This window comes from Oryctolagus cuniculus, chromosome 15 (assembly GCF_964237555.1).
Source record: "Oryctolagus cuniculus chromosome 15, mOryCun1.1, whole genome shotgun sequence".
Lineage (NCBI taxonomy): Eukaryota > Metazoa > Chordata > Mammalia > Lagomorpha > Leporidae > Oryctolagus > Oryctolagus cuniculus.
Window position 1 is genome coordinate 37,789,714 of NC_091446.1, and position 23,644 is coordinate 37,813,357.

General features: G+C 46.9%; 1 protein-coding gene across 10 annotated transcripts in view; it reads right to left on the reverse strand.

The window, feature by feature from the left end:
* EXOC6 (exocyst complex component 6) overlaps positions 1–23,644 on the reverse strand; it is a 324,395-nt gene that overhangs the window by 201,012 nt on the left and 99,739 nt on the right. Inside the window, exon 1 of one of the 10 annotated variants that reach the window (XM_002718510.5) lies at positions 8,462–8,845. The exons of 6 other annotated variants lie outside the window; for them this stretch is intronic. In XM_002718510.5, coding sequence (XP_002718556.1) covers positions 8,462–8,562 — 101 coding nt within the window. In that variant the 5' untranslated portion in view covers positions 8,563–8,845. Of the gene's footprint in view, positions 1–8,362; positions 8,846–23,644 lie in introns of those variants that run through there. 3 more of the 10 variants (XM_051823934.2, XM_070057616.1, XM_008270205.4) reach the window with 3 other exon arrangements.

Consider the following 23,644-nt stretch of genomic DNA (forward strand, 5'->3'; position numbering starts at 1 on the left):
CATGTTGACCTCAAAATGAGTCAAGAAATACTACCACTTTCTTCTTCAATTTTTTTTTTTAATTTGGCAGAGTTAGTGAGAGAGAGAGAGAGACAGAGAGAAAGGTCTTCCTTCTGTTGGTTCACTCTCCAAATGGCCGCCACGGCCGGCACTGCGCTGATCCAAAGCCAGGAGCCAGGTGCTTCCTCCTAGTCTCCCACACGGGTGCCCGGGCCCAAGCACTTGGGCCATCCTCCACTGCACTCCCAGGCCACAGCAGAGAGCTGGCCTAGAAGAGGAACAACTGGGACTAGAACCGGTGCCCACAAGGAATGTTGGCACCGCAGGCGGAGGATTAACCAAGTGAGCCACAGCAACGGCCTCCTTCAATTTTCTAAGAGTTTTGGCAAAATTAGTATTAAATTTTTTCTTAAACATTATATAATTCACCAGTAAAGCCATCTGGACCTACAGTTTCCTTATGGGAAAGGCTTTTAAAAGCAAATTCTATTTTTTTTGACAGTTATCACCTTCCTAAGTATGCTTTCCTAGTTTAAATCTTTCAATGGATTTGTACATTTCTCCTAAGCTGTCAAAACTGGCAAGAAGTGTTTATATAATTTATTAGTGTTTTTAACGTTTGTAGAATCTTTAGTCAGGTTATTCTCTCTCACTACTGCTACTGGGAATTTGTATTTTGTCCCCTTTTTCCCCCAGGGGTATATAAATTTTATTGATCTTCTTGAAGAATCAATTTTTTGTTTCATTGATTTTTCTCTTTACTGTTTTTAATTTTTCTATTTCATTGAATTTCACCCTGATCTTTATCATCTTTATCATCATTTATGTCTTCTATTTTTTGGCATTCATTTGTTCTTTTTTTTTTGTAGTTTCTTAAGTTAGAAGGTAAAGTCACTTTTCTAACAGAGGCATTTAGTACTGTATATTTCTAAGTATTTATTTAGCTGCATCTCATTTTATTCATTTCAAAATATTTTCTACTCTCCCTTTTTAATCTCTTCTTTGACATAAAGTTATTGAGAAGCATGTTATTCAGTGGCTAAATATTTCAAAGTCTACAGATAGTTTGCTGTTACTGATTTCTAACTTAATTTATTTGTTGCCATAGAACTATATTACAGGCTGGCACCGTGGCTCAATAGGCTAATCCTCCACCTGCGGCACCGGCACCCCGGGTTCTAGTCCCAGTCGGGGCGCTGGATTCTATCCTAGTCACTCCTCTTCCTGTCCAGCTCTCTGCTGTGGCCCGGGAGTGCAGTGGAGGATGGCCCAAGTCCTTGGGCCCTGCACCCACATGGGAGACCAGGAGGAAGCACCTGGCTCCTGGCTTCGGATCAGCGCGGTGCACTGGCTACAGCGCGCCGGCCACAGTGGCCATTGAGGGGTGAACCAATGGAAAAGGAAGACCTTTCTCTGTCTCTCTCTCACTGTCCACTCTGCCTGTCAAAAAAAAAAAAAGAACTACATTACATGCCAGGCCTTGCAGAAGTGTATCACATGCTTCTCAGGAAAAAGTCAGGCTAATGAATTCTGTCACTGAAAAAAAATACATAAAATAATGATAACAATAATACAACCTATAGGCCAGCTAAAAGATATCTAGGATATAACAAAAATTACTCTTAAAATTGAAATATGTATGGCTGAATTGGCATCTTAGATTTGCTTCAAAATAATCCATGGTGAGTGTACTGGTCAGCATTTTATTACAACATGAGATATCCGAGAAAAGCTTACTTTAAAGAGAAAAAGTTTATGTTGGCTCACAGTCCGAGATCAGGTGGCTCCACCCATAAGGCATCATTGAGCCCAAACAGTACTCAACCAAATGGTTGAGCCCCTAAGTGGTACACAGCATCACACGGTAAAGGGGAGTATGTATCTATTTCCATGCCATCTCTTAAAAAGGAACAAAGATTAATCAAAGGGGTCCACCCTAAAAACCCAATCCAGTCACCTACCAGAAGCCACACCTTCAAACAACATATCTGAATTGCATTTCCACTCTCAGTACTATTTTTTTTTATTTATTTTTTTATTTTTTATTTTTGACAAGCAGAGTGGACAGTGAGAGAGAGAGAGACAGAGAGAAAGGTCTTCCTTTTTGCCGTTGGTTCACCCTCCAATGGCCACCGCGGCCGGCGCACCTCGCTGATCCAAAGGCAGGAGCCAGGTGCTTCTCCTGGTCTCCCATGCGGGTACAGGGCCCTAGGACTTGGGCCATCCTCCACTGCACTCCCTGGCCACAGCAGAGAGCTGGCCTGGAAGAGGGGCAACCGGGACAGAATCCGGCGCCCCAACCGGGACTAGAACCTGGTGTGCCGGCACCACTAGGTGGAGGATTAGCCTATTGAGCCATGGCGCCGGCCTCTCAGTACTATTAACACATGACTTTGAGGACCAAATTTTCAACATACGGGCATTTGGGGACAGTCAACATCTAAGCTAATATCTAAACCATAGCATTCCATACCTGGTCTTCCAAACATTGATGTTTATTTCACAATGCAAAATGAATTTATTCCAACCCCAAAATTCTCAAAATCTGAATGTTTCAGCATTGCTCAAAAGTTTAAGTCCAAAGTCTCACCTAGGACTAAAGGTAACCTTCTCTAGTTGTGAGCCCTTACAAAATTAGAGACATGTTACAGAGACAGGCTCCTGGAATAGTGGTGCACCGCCACTTAGAATGATCATATCCCATATCAGCGTGCCTATGTTCATGTCCTGGCTCTGCCTCCAAGTCCACCTTCCTACTAACGTGTACCCTGAAACACAGCAGATGATGAATCAGATACTTGGGTCTCTGCTACCCACACGGGCCACAGATTGAGTTCCAGGTTCTTGCGTTCAGCTTGACCCAGTCCTGCTGTTGCAGGCATTTGGAGAATAAATCAATGGATGAGAGGTATCTCTCTCTCTCTTTCAAATAAATTAAAAATAAACAAACAAAAAAAAACTGGGGCCAGTGTTGTGGCATAGTGGGCAAAGCTGCCACATGAAACGCCAGCATCCCATATTGAGACAGGTTCATGTCCTGGCTGCTCCACTCCTGATCCAGCTCCCTGCCAATGGCCTGGGAAAAGAAACAGAAGATGGTCCAAGTGCTTGTGCCCTGCCACCCACGTGGGAGACCAAGATGAAGCTCCTGGCTCCTGGTTCTGCCTGGCCTTTGCAGCCACTTGGAGGAGTGAACAAGCAGATGAAGATCTCTTTGTCTCACCCTCTTTATATAACTCTGACTTTCAAATAAATAAGTCTTTAAGAAAAAAAAAAAAAAAGGCAGGCGCCACGGCTCACTAGCTAATCCTCTGCCTGCGGCACCGGCACCCCAGGTTCTAGTCCCGGTTGGGGCGCTGGTTCTGTCCCGGTTGCTCCTCTTCCTGTCCAGCTCTCTGCTGTGGCCTGGAAGGGCAGTGGAGGATGGCCCAGGTCCTTGAGCCCTGCACCCGCGTGGGAGACCAGGAGGAAGCACCTCGCTCCTGGCTTCGAACCGGCACAGCACACCGGCCATAGCAGCCATTTGGGGGGTGAACCAACGTAAGGAAGACCTTTCTTTCTGTCTCTCTAACTCTGCTTGTCAAAAACAAACAAACAAACAAACAAACAGGAGCTAGTGTTGTGGCACAGCAGGTTAAACCACTACTTTCAACATCAGCATCCCATATCAGAGTGCCAGTTTGAGTCCCAGCTGCTCCACTTTCGGTCCAGCTCCCTGTTAATGTGCCTGGGAAAGCAGTGGAAGATGGCCCAAATATACCTGGGCCTCCACCAGCCACGTAGAAGACCCAGATGGAGTTCCAGGCTCCTGGCTTCAGCCTGGTCCAGCCATGACCTTTGTGACCATTTAGGAAGTGAACCAGCAGATGGAAGATCTCTTTCTCTCGGTGTCTCTCCTACTCTAACTCTGACTTTCAAATTAATAAATTTAACACACATTACATATTTCCAAGATATAATGGAAGGACAGGCAAAGGGTATAAATTTCCATTCCATAAGAGGGAAAAGGAAAAGAGGAACAGTAAGACCAAAGCAAGACCATAACCCAGCAGGGTGAGCACTAAATCTAAAGCTCAGCATCTGCTATCTGGGGCACACCGTTGCAGGTGAACCCCCAACTGCCTGGGCAACCCAATCCCTGCAGCTCTGCTGGCCACAGCTTAATGCATCAGTTCTCACAGGCGGAATCTCATCTCTGCAGCTCCACTAGGCACTGCCCTGGTGGGGGCTCCCTATAGCAGCTCTGACCTTATATTTCTGCTTGCCACTGCTCCAGCAGGGGCTCTCTGAAGTCATTCTGCCTTAGTAACAGGTCTCTGTGAGTCCCAGGTTGTCCAAGGCATCCTGTGAAATCTAGTTAGGGGTCTTAATGCCACTAGGGGCTCTGTTGGCCTCAGTCTACATGGTTGCTCTCTGAGGCTGGCTTTGCATGCTGATATTTACAGCTTCCCAGGGCTTGTGTCGTACACTGTTTGCAGTTTTCCCTGGTGTTTAATGCTGCTGGTACCAGGACCTTTCTGGGGTCTCCACCACAGCTTTGCTCCCACAGCTCCACTAGGTACTACCATACCAGAGGGTCCACGAAGGGGCTCCTACTCTGCAGCAAATTCTTCCTGGCCTCCCAAGGTTTCCTTTGAAATCTTGGTAGAAGACACCATAACCCCATAACTCTTGCATTCTGCACACCTGCAAAACCAGCGTCATATGAACAATGCCAATGTTTGCCACCACAGGATTCACACCACTTGAAACAAGGCTGCAGTCATGGAGTGCTTCACTGGCTGAACACAGGAAAACAAATCCTGAAGCGGTCTTGGGCAATCCCTACAAAAATACCCCTAAGTTTCACGAAACAAGTCTGCCCTTCTAGATTCTGGGTCTCTAAGGGCAATTGGGAAGATTTCTGAGACGCCCTGAAGGCCTTTTTCCCATTGTCTGACTGATTAGTACACCATGGTGTAGTGGTCATCAGGTTCGCCTCACACAGCTCCTTTTACCACACTAGTCTCTTCAGCAAGCACCTTCTCATCGCACTGTCCTGTTCCAAACACGGCTTTTCTGAGCTCCTTCTCTGGTCAGCCTCTGACTTTTCCAAATTATTTCTGCTCTGCTCTTTCTCCTGAGTTGCACTGCAAAAATAATAAACACACACAATGATACCCAAGCCACAGCTGAAAACTCACTGTTTTGACATCTCCTCTGCTAAATAAAGGAATCCATCATCTTTAGGAGTTTATCCTTCTACAAAGTCTCAGGACACCGACACGCTAAGCCTAGCTCTTTGCCATGATTTTAACAAAGGCAGCCTTCTGTCCAGCTCCTTTTAGAACCCTCATTCCTGCCTGAAACCTCATCAGCACAGCCTTCACTGTCCACATTTTTATCAGCATTCTGGTTTTCTAAGCCCTGACCAGAACTGCCCATAATACTGCCTCCAGCATTCTAGGCTTTCTCTAGCCTGCTCCTCCAAACTCTTCTGATTTTTTGCAGTAACCAGTTCCAAAGGCTCCTTCACATCTTCAGGCATAGTTACAACAGTGACCCTACTCCTCAGTACCCATTTTCTGTGCCAGTCAACTTTTCATTACTACAGAAAATTACATGAAGAGAAGCTAATCCTCCAAACAGAAAAGTTCCATTTTGGCCCTCATGATTGGCTGTTCTTGCTGGCTGAGTCCCTTGGCAATACATGGCAAGAAGGAGTACATGTCTATGACTACAGGGCATTTTATAAAGCCACCAGGACTTTATCATAAGGGGTCCAGCCTAAAGACTCAATCCAAAGCTCCACCTTCAAATATTATAACTGAATTCATTTTCCACCTTCTTGGTACTATCAACCTAAGACTCTGGGGGTCCACCTTTTAATACATGGGACTTTGAGAGACATTCAACACCCAAGCTAATATCCAAACTACTGCAGTGAGTGAATAGGGGAAAAGACCAAACACAATTTGCCAGGGATGGAACTGAAGCTAGATAATGGTTCATGGTGTTTGGTTATACTATTTTAAATTTTTGATAATAATTTTTTTAATTTTCTTTATTTTCATTTTACTTGAAGGGGAAAAAGGAAGCTAAAGAGTATTCCATCCACGATGCACTCTCCAAATACCACAACAGCTGTGGCTGGACCACGCCAAAGAAATGAGTCCAGAACCCAATCCAAGTGTCCTTTGTGGGCTGCAAGGACGTGCGTACTTGAGCTATCACCTACTGCCTCCCAGGGTACACATTATCAGGATGCTGGATAGGAAGTGGAGGAGCCAGGACGTGAACCAGGCACTCCAATATGAAATACAGTCATCCCAAGGAGTGACTTAATCACTGTACCACATACCTACCCCCATAAAAGATGTTTTTAGACATATTAGCAATTCAGTTCATTAAGCCTAAAAATAAAAAATTTAACTTAACTACAGTTTGAAAGATTGCTGGCACTGCCTTCTACGTACATACGGAATGGAAATAGTGTACTTGTAAATGAGAGATAGCAAGCATATATATGGTAAGTATGAATCACTGGAATTTGCTAAAGAGAGTGGGTTCCAACAACGGAAGCAGCTGACACAACTGCTCAACAAAAGAGAAAGGATAATAACACCATGAACACATACACTCTGCTTATGAGTGTCCCAAAGGCCTGTCAATATACTTCAACCTTCTCTTCTGGGTTAATTTCATCTTTTTCAAGTGTACTCTCTGGCATATTTTCCCAAGATGAAATATCTCCTTCATAACCAGTATTATTCTTTTAGTGGACCATTCAGGTAACTACATCATGGCACTGAGAAAAACAAAAGCTTCCTTTTAATTCCACGTTCTATCTTCTAAATTCTATCTTCATCACCAAGTGTATAGTTTTGTTTGTTTTTTAAAGATTTTATTCATTTATTTGAGAGGTAGAGTTACAGACAGTGAGAGGGAGAGACAGAGAGAAATGTCTTCACTCCCCAAATGGCTGCAACAGCTGGAGCTGCGAAGCCAGGATCAGGCGCTTCTTCCTAGTCTCCCATGCGGGTGCAGGGGCCCAAGGACTTAAGCCATCCTCCACTGCTCTCCCCAAGCCATAGCAGAGAGCTGGATTGGAAGAGGAGCAGCTGGGACTAGAACCCGCGTCCATATAGGATGCTGGCACCACAGGCGGAGGATTAACCTACTGCGCCACGGCGCCGGCCCCCAAGTGTATAGTTTTATTAAGAGGTATTACATTGGAAAATTAAGGAAATGCACTAATTATGCATTACCATATCATAGAATAACTTGATGAGACAAAAGTTTCTAATAATGCCCATCACCTGCTTGGTGTTAGATACAGCAGTAGACAAATAAACAACATTCCCAAAGTTCTGAGTTTTCTGGGCATCTAAACACCTCATGGGACAACAAGGAAACCGAGATATAGAAAGTGAATTTTGCCCATGACTAGCACTTCACCAGTGTCTGAACGAGGGTACAACAAGACGCAGGTCTCCTGGGTCTCAGGGCAAAGTGGGTTTATATTAACTGGAACTGGCTTCACTTGACATTCACAACACCCTAATCCTAGGAAAGGTATCCTGAAGAACCGCAAGGGATAAACACGATCGCTCCCAAGTTCCCTGACCAGGTGATTCATAATTCTCTATACTATCGATACAAGATATGAAAACTTCCTTTCAACAGGAATCTGTTCTTGAAGAGACTGCCTAACCTAACAGTACAGTACAGTACAGTACAGTGTCTAACAATCTATTAGGGCAGCAGGTATTCAGTAGAGCATGGAATAATCACCTTAAAGAGAGTGGGTAGCGAGCCATTTTAAAATTTCAAGTGGAAAAATCAATGCAAAATTAATGAACTGCTCATAAATACATAAAAGCTTCCCTGTGTGCACAGCAGCCTGTCCGGTGAACACACTGTCACACCAGCAAGATCCCGAGCCGCCAACCCTGCTCTGCCGCCCACGCTCCCTCCCCGCCCGCTCCGGGGGCGCAGGGACAAGGGCGCCGGCGTCTGCCGGCGTCTCCCGCTGAACTTCAATTCTCCCACGCCCGCGACAGCCCAGCGCGCGACCCGGCACCTCGGCCACGCGCGCAGCTGGCAATTAACCTTCGCCCCCTGCATGCCCGCGGCCAAGCAGCCCTACAACGGGGGCAGGCCTAGGGCGTGTCCTCGCGACCCGGGGCCGCGCGGTAGCTGCCGAAGTCAGAGACGCCGCAGCAGCCACACCCACCGGGGGTACGGCTGACAGCTCTCGAGGCTGAGGCGGCGGGCCGCAGCGCCGCAGCGCCAACAGGTGCAGCGCCCCCTCCGCCTCGCAGGGGCCCCAGCCCGGGCCCTGCGGCCCCCGCGCGTCCCGGCCCGCCCCCGCTTGCACCACCTGTCGGGCCGCTCCGCGCACGCCTGGCGGCTGACACCACGCCCGGCTCCGAGTGGCCGCCGGAGGCAGCCCGAGATCCCGGGAGGATGAGAGCTTTACCGGAGGGTGGGTCCTACGCAGGCGGTGTCAGTGCTCTCGATCTCCTGCAAGATTCGCTCGTGCTCCGGGACGGCGCCCAGAGCCTCGCAGCTGTCCGCCATCTTGGCTGGAAGCTGAGGAACCGGCGAAGCGCGGCGCCGCGGGAACGACGGGGGCGAGCGGCAGGTGGCGCGAGCGCCAAGGGGCGGGCCGTGGTCGGGGCGGGGCCCGCGCGCGCGACCCAGCTCCGGTCCCTTCACCTGCCGGCCGTCGCCTTCCCTGTCCCTCGCCACCTGCGGAGGGCGGCTGTCTGACCCCTGGAGGGCGTGTTGGCGAGAACATGCCCGTCGCACACGCTCGCGTCCTGTGTGTGTGGCCGTCGACCGCGCTGGCTGTACCGTAGGAGTGGGGAGAGTGGACGTCGGTAACAAAGCTACAGGCGCGTTTGACTAGGGGCCCTCGTGTTCTGCGAGTGGTGAGGAGGACAAGAAAGGGAAAAAGTGCACCCGCGAAGAGCAAAACTGCCTGCGGTCGCATTTCTCAGGCGGTGATCCCGGTTGACAACCGTGACGGATGGCCCGGGCCGTTCTGGGCGGAACCCTGCCTTGGCTCGCAGGAAGTTCACAGAGGCGAATCCACGGGGCCGTGAACGACAAGCGCCAGAGAGAGAAGTTAAAGAAGAAGACACGGCGTTTGAGAGACAGAGCAATTTGATTGGAAGCCAAGGTCTTTAACCCCAAGCGTCCCAGGTCTCAGCGGCTGGGATGAGGAGGGGTGGGGTGGCCTGGACTAAAAGCACCAGGGTAGAAAAGAGCCCTGCTTAATGACCTGTCTGTGGGACGCCGCGTAAACCAGTTTGTCGTGATCAAAGCAGCTGCTGAGGAAGGTTAGACGGACTGGGAAGCTAGCCTCAGGGCTATTTTATGGTCTCCATTAATCCTTGGCTTTGACCTTCTCTCTGAACCAGCCAGGCTCTTTCCCAACCCAGTTTAACTCCCACCCTTCAGCGAGCTTCCAGGAGAAGCCTACCTCAATCTTCCACCCCACACTGGGAGGCGGCACTGCAGAACAGGAGCCTGAACTCTGAAGAGGGGTCCTCGGTTTGTGACACTGAGTCCGATTCTGATCCCTTTTCATCTCAGTTTCCCATTCTGTGCCTGCCTCGTGGTGCCGTTCCATGCTGTACTTCAGCAAGTTCATGGAGAAAGTGTGTTATGAAAAAACTGCATGGATTTCAAAAATGTTTGTATTAAAACAAATAATCGTGGGGCCGGCGCTGTGGCGCAGTAGGTCCTGCGGAGGGGCATCCCATGTGGACGCAGATTCAAGTCCCGGCTGCTCCTCTTCCGATCCAGCTCTCTGCTATAGCCTAGGAAAGCAGAAGATGGCTCAAGTGCTTGGACCCCTGCACCCACGTGCAGCTTCAGGAGCTTGGAGCTCCTGGCTTTGAATCAGCCCAGCTCTGGCAGTCACGGCCATTTGGGGAGTGAACCATCAGATGAAAGACCTTTCTCTCTCCCTCTCACTGTCTATAAGTCTACCTGTCAATAATAAATAAAATCTTAAAAAAAAAAAAAAAAACAAATATTCATTCCATTTCTCCATGAACCTTGTAAACTACCCTAATATTTCCCAAATTGCCACAGATCTGGTGGATTGGTACAACTCAAGTGCATTATCTTACAGGTTAGAAGTCTAACATAGGTCTGGCTGGGCTACAGTCCAGGTGTCAGCCTGACCTGTTTTCCTGTTCAGAGACTCCAGGAGAAAATGTTTCTTTGCCTTTTTGAGCTAGGTGCCATCAACATGCTTGACTTGTGTCCCACCCCCACTTTCTTCATCTTCAAAGCCAGCGACATTACATCTCTCTGAGCAATCTGTAAACACATCTCCCTGACTCTTGCCAAGGTAGGCAAAGGTTCTCTGCTTTTAAGGAACCATGTGCTTAGACAGGACCCAACTATGTGATATAGGATAATCAATCTCAAGGTCCTTATCCTTAATCATATCTGTAATACCGCTTTTGTAATGTAAAGTAACATATTCACAAGTTCTAAGAATTAGAATGTGAGCATCTTTGGGGGGGCCATTATTCTGCCTGCCACATTTTGCAAGGGCCTTATAAATGTTACTAATGCCCTCCTTCCTAACAACCTGGAATCTCTGAAAAATTCAAGGGGTTGATTATGTGGCCAGTAGGTTATGCATCAGCCTGCAGCATCAGATTCCCATATGGGTACCAGTTTGAGTCCCAGCTGCACCACTTCCAATCCAGCTCCCTGCTGATGGCCTGGGAAAACAGAAGATGGCTTAAGTGCTTGGGCCCCTGCACACATGTGGGAGACCTGGAAGAAGCTCCTGGCTCCTGGCTTCAGATCAGTCCAGCTCTGGCCATTGTGGCCATTTGGAGAGTGAACCAAAGGGTGGAAGACCTCTCCCCCACCCCGTGTATAACTCTGCCTCTCAAGTAAATAAATGGACCTTAAAACAAAAAGAAAGAGTGGCCAGTGCTGTGGTGTAGTGGGTAAAGCTGCTGCCTGCAGTGCCAGCATCCCATATGGGTGCCAGTTCGAGTCCCGGCTGCTCTGATTCCAATCCAGCTCTCTGCCATGGCCTGGGAAAGTAGTGAAAGATGGCCCAAGTCCTTGGGCCCCTGCACCCATGTGGGAGATCTAGAAGAAGCTCCTGGCTCCTGGATTTGGACTGGTGCAGCTCCAGCCCTTGCAGCCATTTGGGGAGTGAACCGGTGGATGGAAGATCCCTTTCTCTGCCTCATTTCTCTCTGTGTAACTCTGACTTTCAAATAAATAAATAAATAAATCTTAAAAAAAAAAGAAAGGAAAATTCAAAATTTACTGGTCAGTGTCAAGGCACAGCGAGTTAAGCTTGCTGCCTGAGACACCAGCATCCCTTATGAGTAATAGTTCATGTCCCATCTGCTCCACTTCTCATCCAGCTCCCTGACAAATGCACCTGGAAATACAGTGGAAGATGTCTCAAATGCTTGGGCCCCTACCACTCATGGGGGAAGACATGGATGGAGTTTGGGCCGGGCAAGCCCTAGTGGCTGCAACCATTTAGGGAGTGAACCAGTGGATGGAAGATTCTATCTCTATCTCTATCTCTGTCGCTCCCTCTCTTTTTGGGTAACTCTGCCTTACAAATGAATAAATCTTTCAAAATAAATCCCCTTAACTAATAACAATCTTCTTCAAAGACTGCAGATTTAGCAGTTTTCCACTCGCCCCAACAATTGTTTCCATAGTTTATACTTGTTTTTGATTAGTTCCTTTTCACATATTTGTGGGATTTGTTTATTTTATACACTTGATCCTCAGGGAAACAGACTGCATGCTCTCTTGGAACACCAAGGAATTCTTGCCACATCCAACTGCTCCTTCCACCAAGAAACCCCATTGCTAGCCAAGTAAGTCATCATAACCTCCCCCTGTTTCCACTGTCTTGATGGTGCAAGAGAATCCAGACTGCCTTTGGGAAATCATACTTCCTTGTGTTTCAAGAGTATACAGGAACAGACACATCCCATCCCAAATCTGCCAGCATTGTCAGGCAATATTAAGGTCCTTGAGTTCAGATGACAAAAAAATGTTTTTGCCAACTTCCTGTAGTTCCTCTGAAAACTCTACACATAGCTGAGGAAAAGCTGGAGCGGTTTTGAAACCGAACAATGCTGAAGCTCTGAAACCATAGGAAAGTGTTCAGCATGAGCCAAAAAGGAACATTCCAAGCAGGTCTGAGCAGAAGGTAAGAGTTTGATTAATCCAAGACTGGTAACAATTAGGAATTAGTCCAATACCAAATTGTAAAATGTTAGTTTCTTAACATTTTTTTTTTTTGACAGGCAGAGTGTACAGTGAGAGAGAGAGAGACAGAGAGAAAGGTCTTCCTTTTGCCGTTGGTTTACCCTCCAATGGCCGCAGCGGCTGGCATACCACGCTGACCCAATGGCAGGAGCCAGGTGCTTCTCCTGGTCTCCCATGGGGTGCAGGGCCCAAGGACTTGGGCCATCCTCCACTGCACTCCCTGGCCACAGCAGAGAGCTGGACTGGAAGAGGGGCAACCGGGACAGAATCCGGCGCCCCGACCGGGACTAGAACCCGGTGTGCCGGCGCCGCAAGGCGGAGGATTAGCCTAGTGAGCCGCGGCGCCGGCCTAAATGTTAGTTTCTTAAAACTAGCTCTTTATAGATATAGACATGAGATATAACACTCTATGTATGATATGGTTTATCAAGCTTCCTGACTGGAAATCTGCAGCACGAACAGAGAATGTTACTTGAAATTCCCTGATACTGTCTGTTACCAAGAGCTCCTATAAAAGGAACAGTATTTATACACTTTTGTCAAAGAATATAAACTTCATCCATAAATTTACTCTTGGATTGAACTAAATCTCTCTGCATATAGATTTAATCCTTCCAATTTTTTTAAAGATTTATTATATTTATTTGAAAGGCAGAGTTACAGAGAAGCAGAAAGAGAGAGAGAGAGAGAGAGAGAGAGAGAGAGAGAGAGAGAAAGTCTTCCATCCATTGGTTTACTCTCCAAATGGCCAGATTGGCCAGAGCTGGGCAGATCCAAAGCCAGGAGCCTAGAGCTTCTTCTGGGTCTCCCACATGGGTGCAGGGGCCCAAGTCCTGGGCAATCCTCCACTGCTTTCCCAGGCAAATTAGCAGGGAGCTGGATGGGAAGTGAAGCAGCCAGGACTCACACCACAGCCCATATGGAATGCCGGCATCACAGATGGCAGCTTAACTCATTATGCCACAGCACCTGCGCCCCCCCCCCCCAAATTGTTTTTTGTTTATTTAGGAGAAAAACACTGAACTTTTTCCTTGACTGACCACCTCTCCAATTACTGAGATACCACCACCTGGTGTTAGAACACCCCAACTGCAGGACCAGCTCTAGAGAGGAGAAAATAAATCTTTTAAGATTGAATCTGAAACATAAAAAAGGAGGACAAATTTTATCTCCTGCTATAAAAAGAATACAGTGGAGACTATTGTCACTCAGTCCATGGGCATGACCACAATTCATCACATTGAAGAACAAAGCAAGATGAGCAGACAGGTGCATGTGACACAGGCCGGCTTCCTCCCAGGCAGCCGTCTCCTGCTGGGGCATTCCCTTCCAGAGCATCTATTGCTCAGACCTTCCCCACTTCTCTTCTCCAGACTTGACACCATTTACCCAACCGAAGCCCCAGATGCTGCTGGGGGAAGCCAGCTCTGCTTAGCACTCCTCATACCAAGCCTGTTTCAACACTTGCCCATAGAGATTGCCCCAATATAAGCAGAAATATCTTCCCAGCAAGTTAAGTCAAGATGAAAGGAAGTCCATTTACCACTTCTTCTAAAATAGTTTTTCTGCTTCCCTCTGTGACATTTTTTTTTAATTTAAGAGGTAGAGTTACAGAGGGAGAGACACAGAGAGAGAAAGAGAGAGAGAGAGAGAGAGAGGTCTTCCATCCGCTGGTTCATTCTCCAGATGGCCACAACAGCTGGAGCTGGGCCAATCCAAAGCCAGGAGCCAAAAGCTTCTTCTGGGTATCCCACGTGGGTGCAGGAGCCCAAGCACTTTTTCTACTGCTTTCCCTGGCCATAGCAGAAAGCAGGATCAGAAGAGGAGAAGCTAGAACTCAAACCAGCACCCATATGGGATGCTGGCACCGCAGGAGTCCACTATGCCACAGCGTAAGCTCCATGTGACATTTTCTTTTGCAAAAGAATTACTTATTTGTTTTTTTTTTAAATATTTTTATGTATTTATTTGAGAGGTAGAGTACAGAAAGGGAGAGACAGACAGAAAGGTCTTCCTTCCGTTGGTTCACTCCCCAAATGGCCGCAACAGCCGGAGCTGCACCGATCTGAAGCCAGGAGCCAGGAGCTTCTTTTGGGTCTCCCATGAGGGTGCAGGGGCCCGAGCACTTGGGCCATCTCCTATTGCTTTCCCAGGCCACAGCAGAGAGCTGGATAGGAAGAGGAGCAGCAGGGACTAGATCGGGTGCCCATATGGGATGCTGGCGCCGCAGGCAGAGGATTAACCTACTGTGCCACGGCGCCGGCCCCAAGATTTATTTATTTGAAAGAGTTACAGACAGAGGGAGAGACAGAGACAGATCCTCCATCCGCTAGTTCATTCCCCAGATAGTTGCAATGGCTGGGGCTGGGTTGGTCTGAAGCCAGGAGCTTCCTCCAAGTCTCCCACATGGGTGGCAGGGGCCCAACACTTGGGATCTTCCACTGCTTCCCCAGGCTGTTACCAGGGAGCTGGATCAGAAGTGGAGGAGCAGGGATGTATCCATGCGCGGCTTTTCCTGCTACAGCGCAGCGCCAGCCCCGCCCCGCTCACCGTCCCCCAACTTCTGACAGTTCTTAGTGCCTGAAAGCTTTTGCTAAGAATTTAGCTAAATGTCCCAAATGACTAACCCTGTAGATTTTAATCTAGGCATAGCTGGGGAAAAAAACCCTACCCAGGGCATAAATGATTCCATCCTTGTGGTCTGAGGACGCTGGAGTGGGAGGGCACGCAGGCTGCACATGCATGTTGAGTTATGTTTTGGAAGTAGATATTGACTTCCAGAGACCCATCCAAACCTCTCTCTTCAGGACTCCTAGGAGAGGATACTAAGACTGGCAAGGCAGAAGAAACATCCTGTGTCCAGTATGAAACTAACCAGCAAAGTAAGAATTTAACTTGTAAGTCAACTCTCAGTCATTAACAGCCTACACCCTGAGACTCTTGTCTACAGATGAATAACCTATCTTGGGCAAACTTCCTCAGAAGAAGGCTATGGAATGAAACCGCCCTGGTCTAGCATTTAGCTGCTTGGGTTCAAATTCCAACACAGCTCTTACCATATGTTGGGCCCCAAGGAATTCCTTTACTTGTCCGAGCCTATGCCTTTTCAAGTGTGAATTCGGCACAATAATAGTCCCTACCTTAGGGACTGAAGGAGATAATGTATAACTTCTGCCCACAGCTCAATCAATATTACAGACTAGGATTACTAGGCATTTGTTAGTGAGCCAGGTAGCCCAGAATATAATGTCCTCTTTGATAAAATAAAAATAAAAACTGGACATATAAGCATTCTTTTTTCCCCCTAGTTCTTTACAAATAGCATGGTTCTGTATTGGTGTTCTCTGCATTATTATTTCTGGATGCTCAGTGGGTGGAAACTGCCTGAAGCCTGCTTCTTGTTCCGGAAAAGAATGTTCTTTGCATTAGACTTGGTTCCAGGAGTGCTTTAGAGAGCCTCTGAATCTTGCGTTTGTAAGGCCAGTGCCTCTCTTTGTTGTCCTAGGGGGTGGAAGGAGTGTGCAGTGCTCATCCTTGAGCTACCTACCCTGGTGGTAAACACACGGCTGAGTCCCTCCCCACTTCCCAGCACCCTTCCTAAGTCAGGCACAGGGACAGAGTCTTAAATTGGTCACTGACCAGCCCAATGTCTTGCGTATGGTAGGTGCTCAGTTACTGTTTGTTAAGTGAATGATCCAAATGCAAAAACTTATGTTGACCCTAATGTCTCTATAGAGAGATTCCTCTGGAAGCTCTGTGGCAGTCTGATTTTTTTTTCCTCTCAAAACTTTGTCTATGGGGCCAGCACTGTGGTATAGAAGGTAAGGCTGCTTCCTGCAGTGCCGGCATCCCATATAGGTGCTGGTCTGAGTCCCGGCTGCTCCTCTTCTGATCCAGCTCTGTGATATAGCTAGGAAAGCAGTAGAAGATAGCTCAAGTGCTTGGGCCCCTGCAACAGCGTGGGAGACACAGAGGAAGCTCCAGGCTCCTGGCTTTGGATCAGCCCAGCTCTAGCCATTGCAGTCATTTGGGGAGTGAACCATTGGATGGAAGAACTCACTCTCTCTCTCTCTCTCTGCCTTTCAAATAATAAATAAAATCTTAAATAAAAAAAAAAAACCTTTGCTAACACCATTCAGATGTTTCTTGAAGACTTTCAGAGTTCTTGTGATATAATCATAGAACTGTAACAAAAGGTAAAGTATAGGCGGGGCTTATATATTGGCTCTAATGAACTCTTCCCAGTGGCTTTTAGCCACTCAACAGTTCTCCAGCTTCCACCTTGCTGAAGCAGTGCCCCCATGTGGCCTCACTCTGAAAGTGCAAGAGAATCCACAAAGCAGGGCCCAGGCTGGGAGTATTCCTGCAGCAAAACTGTGTCCAGGAATGTGTTGTTCTATAAAGATCTAGAGCCCACAGTGGAGAACAATAGAAGGAAATTTGAAATGGAAGCCAAATAAGATCATTTTTTTTCCTGAACTTATGGGCCGGTCCTCAGAGAAGTTCAAAAGTAATTAGACCCAGGTTTTGTTCATTTAACGACTATTTTAATTGAATGTTTGCTGTGTGCCAGGTGCCATGCTGGAAACTCAGATAGGCCTGGCTTGTGGACATGTGACTCATGCAGTTACACTTGATTTAATGCTCTGCTAACATCATCTGGTTTTTTTGTTGTTGTTGTTATTTTGGATTTTTTTTTTAAGATTTTATTTATTTATTTGAGAGGCAGAGTTACAGAGGGAGAGACACAGAGAGATCTTTCATCTGCTGGTTCACTCCCTGGATGGCCACAACAGCCAGGTCTGGGCCAAACAGAAGCCAGGAGCCAGGAACGACTTCCAGGTCTCCCACATGGGTGCAGGTGCCCAAGCATTTGGGCCACCTTCCACTGCTTTCCCAGGCCACAGCAGAGAGCTGGATAGGAAGAGAAGTATACCGGACACAAACAGGCTCCCATATCGGATGCTGGCATGCAGGTGGAGGCTTAGCCTACTATGCCACAGCACTGGCCCCGCTAACATCATCTTGTAATTTTTTTCTTTTACAGATTTTTTTTAATTTAAAAGTGAGAGTTAGAGACAGAGAAATTGAGAGGTCTTCCATCTGCTGGTTCATTCCCCAAGTGGCCACAACAGCAGGGATTGAGCTAGACCTAAACCAAAAGCCAGGAGCTTCATCCGGGTCTCCCACTTGGGTGGCAGGGGCCCAGCACTTGGGCCATCTTCTGCTGCTTATCCCAGGCCAGGAGAAGAGAGCTGGATCAGAAGTGGAGCAGCTGGGACACAAACCTTTACCCATATGGGATGTTGGCATTGCAGGTGGACACTTTACCTGCTATGCCACAACACCAGCCCCTAAAATTGTTATTTATGTAATTAGAGAAGGAGAGTTCCATCACTAGTTCATTCCCCAAATTCTCCTAACATTTGAGTAGTGTGGGGGGTTGGGGAGACTGGAGGCTGAATCCAGAAACAATGAATTCAATCTGGGTCCCCACATGAGTGGCAGTAACTCAATCACTTGAACCATCACCACTGGTCCCCATCATCCATATTAACAGGAAGCTGGAGTCAGGAGCTGGACTTGGGAAGTGAACTCATATATTCCAATATGGAACTTGGGGCATCTTAACCCTTAGGCCCTATAGTTCAGAATAATTTTTGAGCAAGGGACATGCATTTTCATTTTGTTTTGGGACCCTACAAATTATGTGACTAGTTCTGCCCTTAAAACAATGTCCTAAAAGCAACATTAGGCTTACTTCCTCAAACTAAACACTTTACAGCTCACTGTGCAATTAAAGAACAATATTGGTGCTGGCACTGTGGTATAGCGGGTTAAGCCACCACCATCTGTGATGCCAACATCCCATTTATGCAGCAGTTCAAGTTCCAGCTGCTCTGCTTCCCAGCCAGCTCCCTGCTACTGTACGTGGGAAGATGGTGGAAGATGGCCTGAATGCTTGGACCCGTCTCATCCAAGTGGGAGACCTGGATGGAGTCCCTGGCTCCTGTCTTCAACCTGGCCCAGTTCTGGCCATTGTGGCAAATGGGAGTGAACCAGGGAATGGAAGATCTCTCTTTCTGTCAATCTGCCTTTCAAATAAATAAATGTCTTTTAAAAATAAGTAACATTTTTTAAAAGAACAATATTATCTTCTCTGAGTTTCATTCTCTCTACTTTGTACTCCTCCAGCCCGTAACACAGACTCTTCTCTCTTCTGTCTCCCCCACTTCTCTTCTCACCTTGACTCTTCCATCCTGTTCCTGACACTCTCCCCCACTTAGCTTTCCTTATACCCTTGCTCCTTTCCCCTCTCTTCTTTCTTGTCCTGTTTTTCTCTCTCCTCCTGGCAAAACAGGTATAGAAATATAACTAATGTAACAAGACAAAATAACAATGCTGATGGTAAATGCTAACTTGTACTCTCGGGGAACTCTGTAAAATAGCACTACGAACCTCCCTACCCCTACTCCATTTTGTTTGTCTCTGTAGAACTTATCACCACTTTTTTGTTCGTGAATTTCTGGATCCCCTCACCAAAACATAAGCTCCCTGTGAGCAAGGAATTTCCAGGTCTGGATAATGCCATATCAGCAGCACCTAGACCAATGCCTGCCACATGGTAGCTGTGTCATTATTATTTAGTTACTGAATGAGTAAATGCACATTTGCTCTGAGTAAGACATTGCTTTAATGCATTTCATGCCTAATTCAAGGAATCCTTTCTACATCTCTGTTGATTACAGAGGCAGAATTTGAACCCTTGTCTACCTAGTTCCAAAGCCTATTTACTTAATCACCAAATAAATAGAACAGTCTCCCTGGTTGGAATACTTCATTGCCAATTTTTAGAAAAAATTTTCTCTAGTGTTGCAAAGAAGGTCACATGGCTAATGGAATCACTTAACTGTCCAGCAGAAATTGGGCAATGGCATAGCTCACTCTGATCAGGAGCCCCAGGCTTTTCCAGGGTGCAGCAGATGAGCAGGCCTTGGTCACAGCTAGACACAGGTTTGTCTACAGTGTCTCTACAACTTGTAGCCCATACGCCACTCCTTCATTGGAGATTATAACAGCAGTTAAGATACCTCATGGGACACTCACATCTTATACTGGAATACCCGAATTCAAGTCCTGGCTCCAGTACCAATTCCAGTTTCCTGCTGATGCACACCCTGGGAGGCAGCAGATAACAGCTCAAGTACTTGGTTCCCTGCCACCCATGTGGGAGACCCAGATTAAGTTCCAGGCTCCTGGGTTCAGCCTAACCCAGCCCCAGCTATTGGGGCATTTAGGGAGTGAATCAACAAACAGAAGATCTCTCCCTGTCTACCTCTGTCTCTGTCTCTCTGCCTTTCAAATGAAAATAATGATTTAAAACAATTTTCTCACCATAAAAATAGTATGTATGTGAGATGATGTATATATATTAATAGCTAATTTCATTTAATCATTCTATACTGTAAACATATATCAATATATAAAATTGTACCCAAAATGTATTTAATCATTTGTCAACTGAAAATACAATTTTTAAAAATGTACATGACTCAGGCTAGGACTGTAGCACAGCACAGAAAGCTGCCTCCTGCAGTGCTGGCATCCCACAAGGGACCAGTTGAAGTGTGGGCTGCTCCACTTCCTATCCTGCTCTCTGCAATGGCCTGGAAAAGCAGTAGAAGATGGCCCAAGTGTTTGGGCCCCTGCACCCACATGGGAGACCTGAAAGAAGCTCCTGGCTCCTGGCTTTGGATGGGCTCAGCTCCAGCTGTTGTGGCCACTTGGGGAGTGAACCAGTGGATGGAAGACCCCACCCCACCCCCCCACCCCCCGCCTTTGTCTCTCTGTAACTCTGCCTTTCAAATAAATAAACCTTTTTAAAAAATGCATGATTTAATGTTTCCCACCTACTCAGCATTTCAATATGTTGTGTTTATTTACTTCAAGATTCTAAAATATGTATTTACAAAACTAGAGGGAGGCCGGTGCGGCTCAATAGGCTAATCCTCCGCCTGCGGCACTGGCACACCGGGTTCTAGTCCTGCTCAGGGCGCCGGATTCTGTCCCGGTTGCCCCTCTTCCAGGCCAGCTCTCTGCTATGGCCAGGGAGTGCAGTGGAGGATGGCCCAGGTGCTTGGGCCCTGCACCCGCATGGGAGACCAGGAGAAGCACCTGGTTCCTGGCTTTGGATCAGTGCGGTGTGCCAGCCGCAGCAGCCACTAGAGGGTGAACCAATGGCAAAGGAAGACCTTTCTCTCTGTCTCTCTCTCTCACTGTCCACTCTGCCTGTCAAAAAATAAATAAATAAAATAAATAAACTAGAGGGACTATATATCCCAGATGTAATTTAGACAATGACGGTAATAGTTAATGTGTATTGAGTTTTGACTATATGCCAGGCAGGCGTTGTGCTAAGCACTTCACATACAATAACCACCTGAGATAGGCTTTACTACAGTCCCCATTTTGTAGTTCCAGACTAAAGCCAAAATCCTACAACCAATAACTGTCTAGTTCAGATTAAAACCTAGATCTTTGATCTTGACCAACATATTTACTCCAATAAGATACATTTCTGAACATAAAAACAGCAAGAGCATTTGGAATACCAATAGCTGAAGCCAACTAGTTTTATTTTTAGTATGTCCTCCTAAGATTTTATAATATATCCAGTTAAGTTTTTTAAAAAAATATTTTCTGTCCTTTCCCAAAAGTATGTTATCTTCATTCCTAAAAACATTAAAGTCAGAGGAATACAATATCCTGTTTGTTCTTACACTAGTAAAATTTCATGGTCAACTCTTGGAAAAGAGCCCAAGAGAGTCTGTGAATACAAGTGTAAAACAATTATGTTATCATAAAACAATTACAAAAATTTCTTCTGGTACGTCATCTTGCACAATTCCCTTTTCCTCCTATTTTTCCCAGCCCTCTGCAGGGCTTTCTTTGTACCTCCCACTAACTTTGCAACACACTACAATGTGTCCCTGATTTTCTTATCTCAGGCTCAGCTACAGCAGCAAGACACACTGTGACTGCTGAACCCATATCAGTTCTGACAGTCAGTGCTTTGACTTCAGGACCTGTTGTAAGAAGCTAACAACACACTGACTGAGCCCCAGGCCACATTTTGATCTGAGTCAGTATCCAGGGGGAGCTGGTCTAATAGGTAAGATCTGGAAGCAGGAAAGTTCTAGTGAGAATATGATCAATGTTTTTAACACTGCTACTGCCCCAACCTAAGACCATAGCTGCCATCACCAGTTTATCAGAACCATCCTCAAACTTGAGCATTCAGACAACCATTACCAATGCATCAGAATTGATACACTGGTTGAGACCCACTGACCATCCTTTTTCAAGGAGCTTGGAAATGCTGGGTAAAACTAATCCTAATGCTGCAATTTCCTTTAGTGGCTCCAGGCAACCATTAAGCCTTCGAGGGACAGGCACACTCCCCAGAGGGAAGAGCTGGCAAGGAACTGGGCATAGGTGAGCCAAATGGAGGGGCCGGGATGAAAATCAGGAAACACATACTGAGAATATCCAGTGGACATTAGCATATGGCTGCAACATAATGAAAACAGTCATGCCCAGGACAAGGGGATTAGAGCAGCAAAACTAATTCTAGATGCCCCTCCGGCTGGTGAGTTTCAGCCTGCCAGTATTCTGCCAGCTAGCAGATTTTGAATGCCCAAAGCTTAAGCCGTGCTAGGATAACACAGACACTAACAGTAGGCCTTTCTTTACACTTCTCCCTTTTAAGTTCAATCACCATTTGCACGGTTAACATCAATTCTCCCATTTGATTTTTATAGCTGCCTGAGATGGCTTTACCAGATGTTTCACTGGCAACATAAACAAATCACAGGAAAAAAGCAACGTGTCTTAGCTCTCCCATGAAACTGTCTCTCCTTCAAAGTTACTTTCATGGGCAGAGCTACCATTTCACACATAGAAGGAAAACACTCATAAGACTTCAGAATCATCTGATTCTCATACGTTCTTCCAAAATAAAGCCAAAGGCCCAGTGGGGAGTCAGGCAGGAGCCGGGTGGCACTATGAGGCGGAGCTTGCTCTGGGAGCAGTCACGTAGGAAGTCAGGTGGTGAGCGAGAGACAGTTTGGGCAGGGTGAGAGAGACCAACGGCCACTGATTCTCCCTGCAGCGAGACTCCCGCTCCCAGCCACCACCCCCAGCTCCTCCGACAGCAGAGCGCCATGCTCCCAGATTAGGTCCCAGGTGAGGTTTGCACCAGGAAGGCCGGGCTGCTCTGCAGCAGCACTACCAGCTAGCCACGTGAACATGGGCTTAGCAGAACCCGTCTCTGAGTTCTGAGTCCCCGAGCTGTCTGAGCTCGCCATGTTGCAGAGGCAAGCCCCACCTGGCCCTGATCCAAACCCTGACCTGGAACCGGGCATCTCAGATTCCCTACCTGAAAGCAAGGGCAGGAGAGCAGTTAACAGAGCACAAGATCTGACAGCAGAAAATGATGGCTAAAGCAACATCTTTCTCCTGGAACAGGGGAAAACAACCAGGAGAACTCTCACAAATCCTCCCCCCCTTGATTCCTACATGTCAGGTTTTCCCTTAAACTGTTTCTCCCTTTGCCTTCCCAGCACCATTGTCTCAGTGTCCTAACCTTTCCCTCACTATGCCAGGGCATCACAGCAGCACCACGAAGGCTCTGCTGGCCAACCTGCCTCCAGCCAAGCCCCTTTTTCTTCCTCTCTGCCTTTCAAGTTTGTGGTTTGAAAATACTTCAGCCTCTCTGCTGCCAGTGTTGTGGCTTTGTGGGTAAAGCCACCATCTGCAGCACCAGCATCCCTCACGGCAACATTTTGTGTTCCAGCTGCTCCAGTTCCAATTCAGCTCTCTGCTAATGTACTTGGGAAAGCAGTGAAAGATGATCCAAGTGCTTAGGTCCCTGCGCCCATGTGGGAGACCCAGAAGAAACTCCTGGCTCCTGGTTTTGGCCTGGCTCAGCTTGCCATTGTGGCTACTTAGAGAGTAAACCAGCAGATGAAAGATCTCTCTCTGTCTCTCTCTGAAACTCTGAATTTCAAATAAATAAATAAATCTTTTTTTAAAAAGGAAAGAAAATACTTTGGTTTCCCCCTCTTCTACCCTGAAATGACAAATTCTCTGCAGACTGCCTTTGTTTTTTGCCTCACAAGGTCACCATGAGCTCATAAGGTCATACCAATTAGTTGATCAAATACTATGTACTGAGCAGTAGAAGCTTCTGCAGAGGATACTAAAATATAAGTAAGACATAGGCACTGCCCTCAGGAATCATTAGCTTCAAAGTAGTTATAACCAAAAATACACACATACACACACATATATACACATACACACATGTGAATCAGAATAA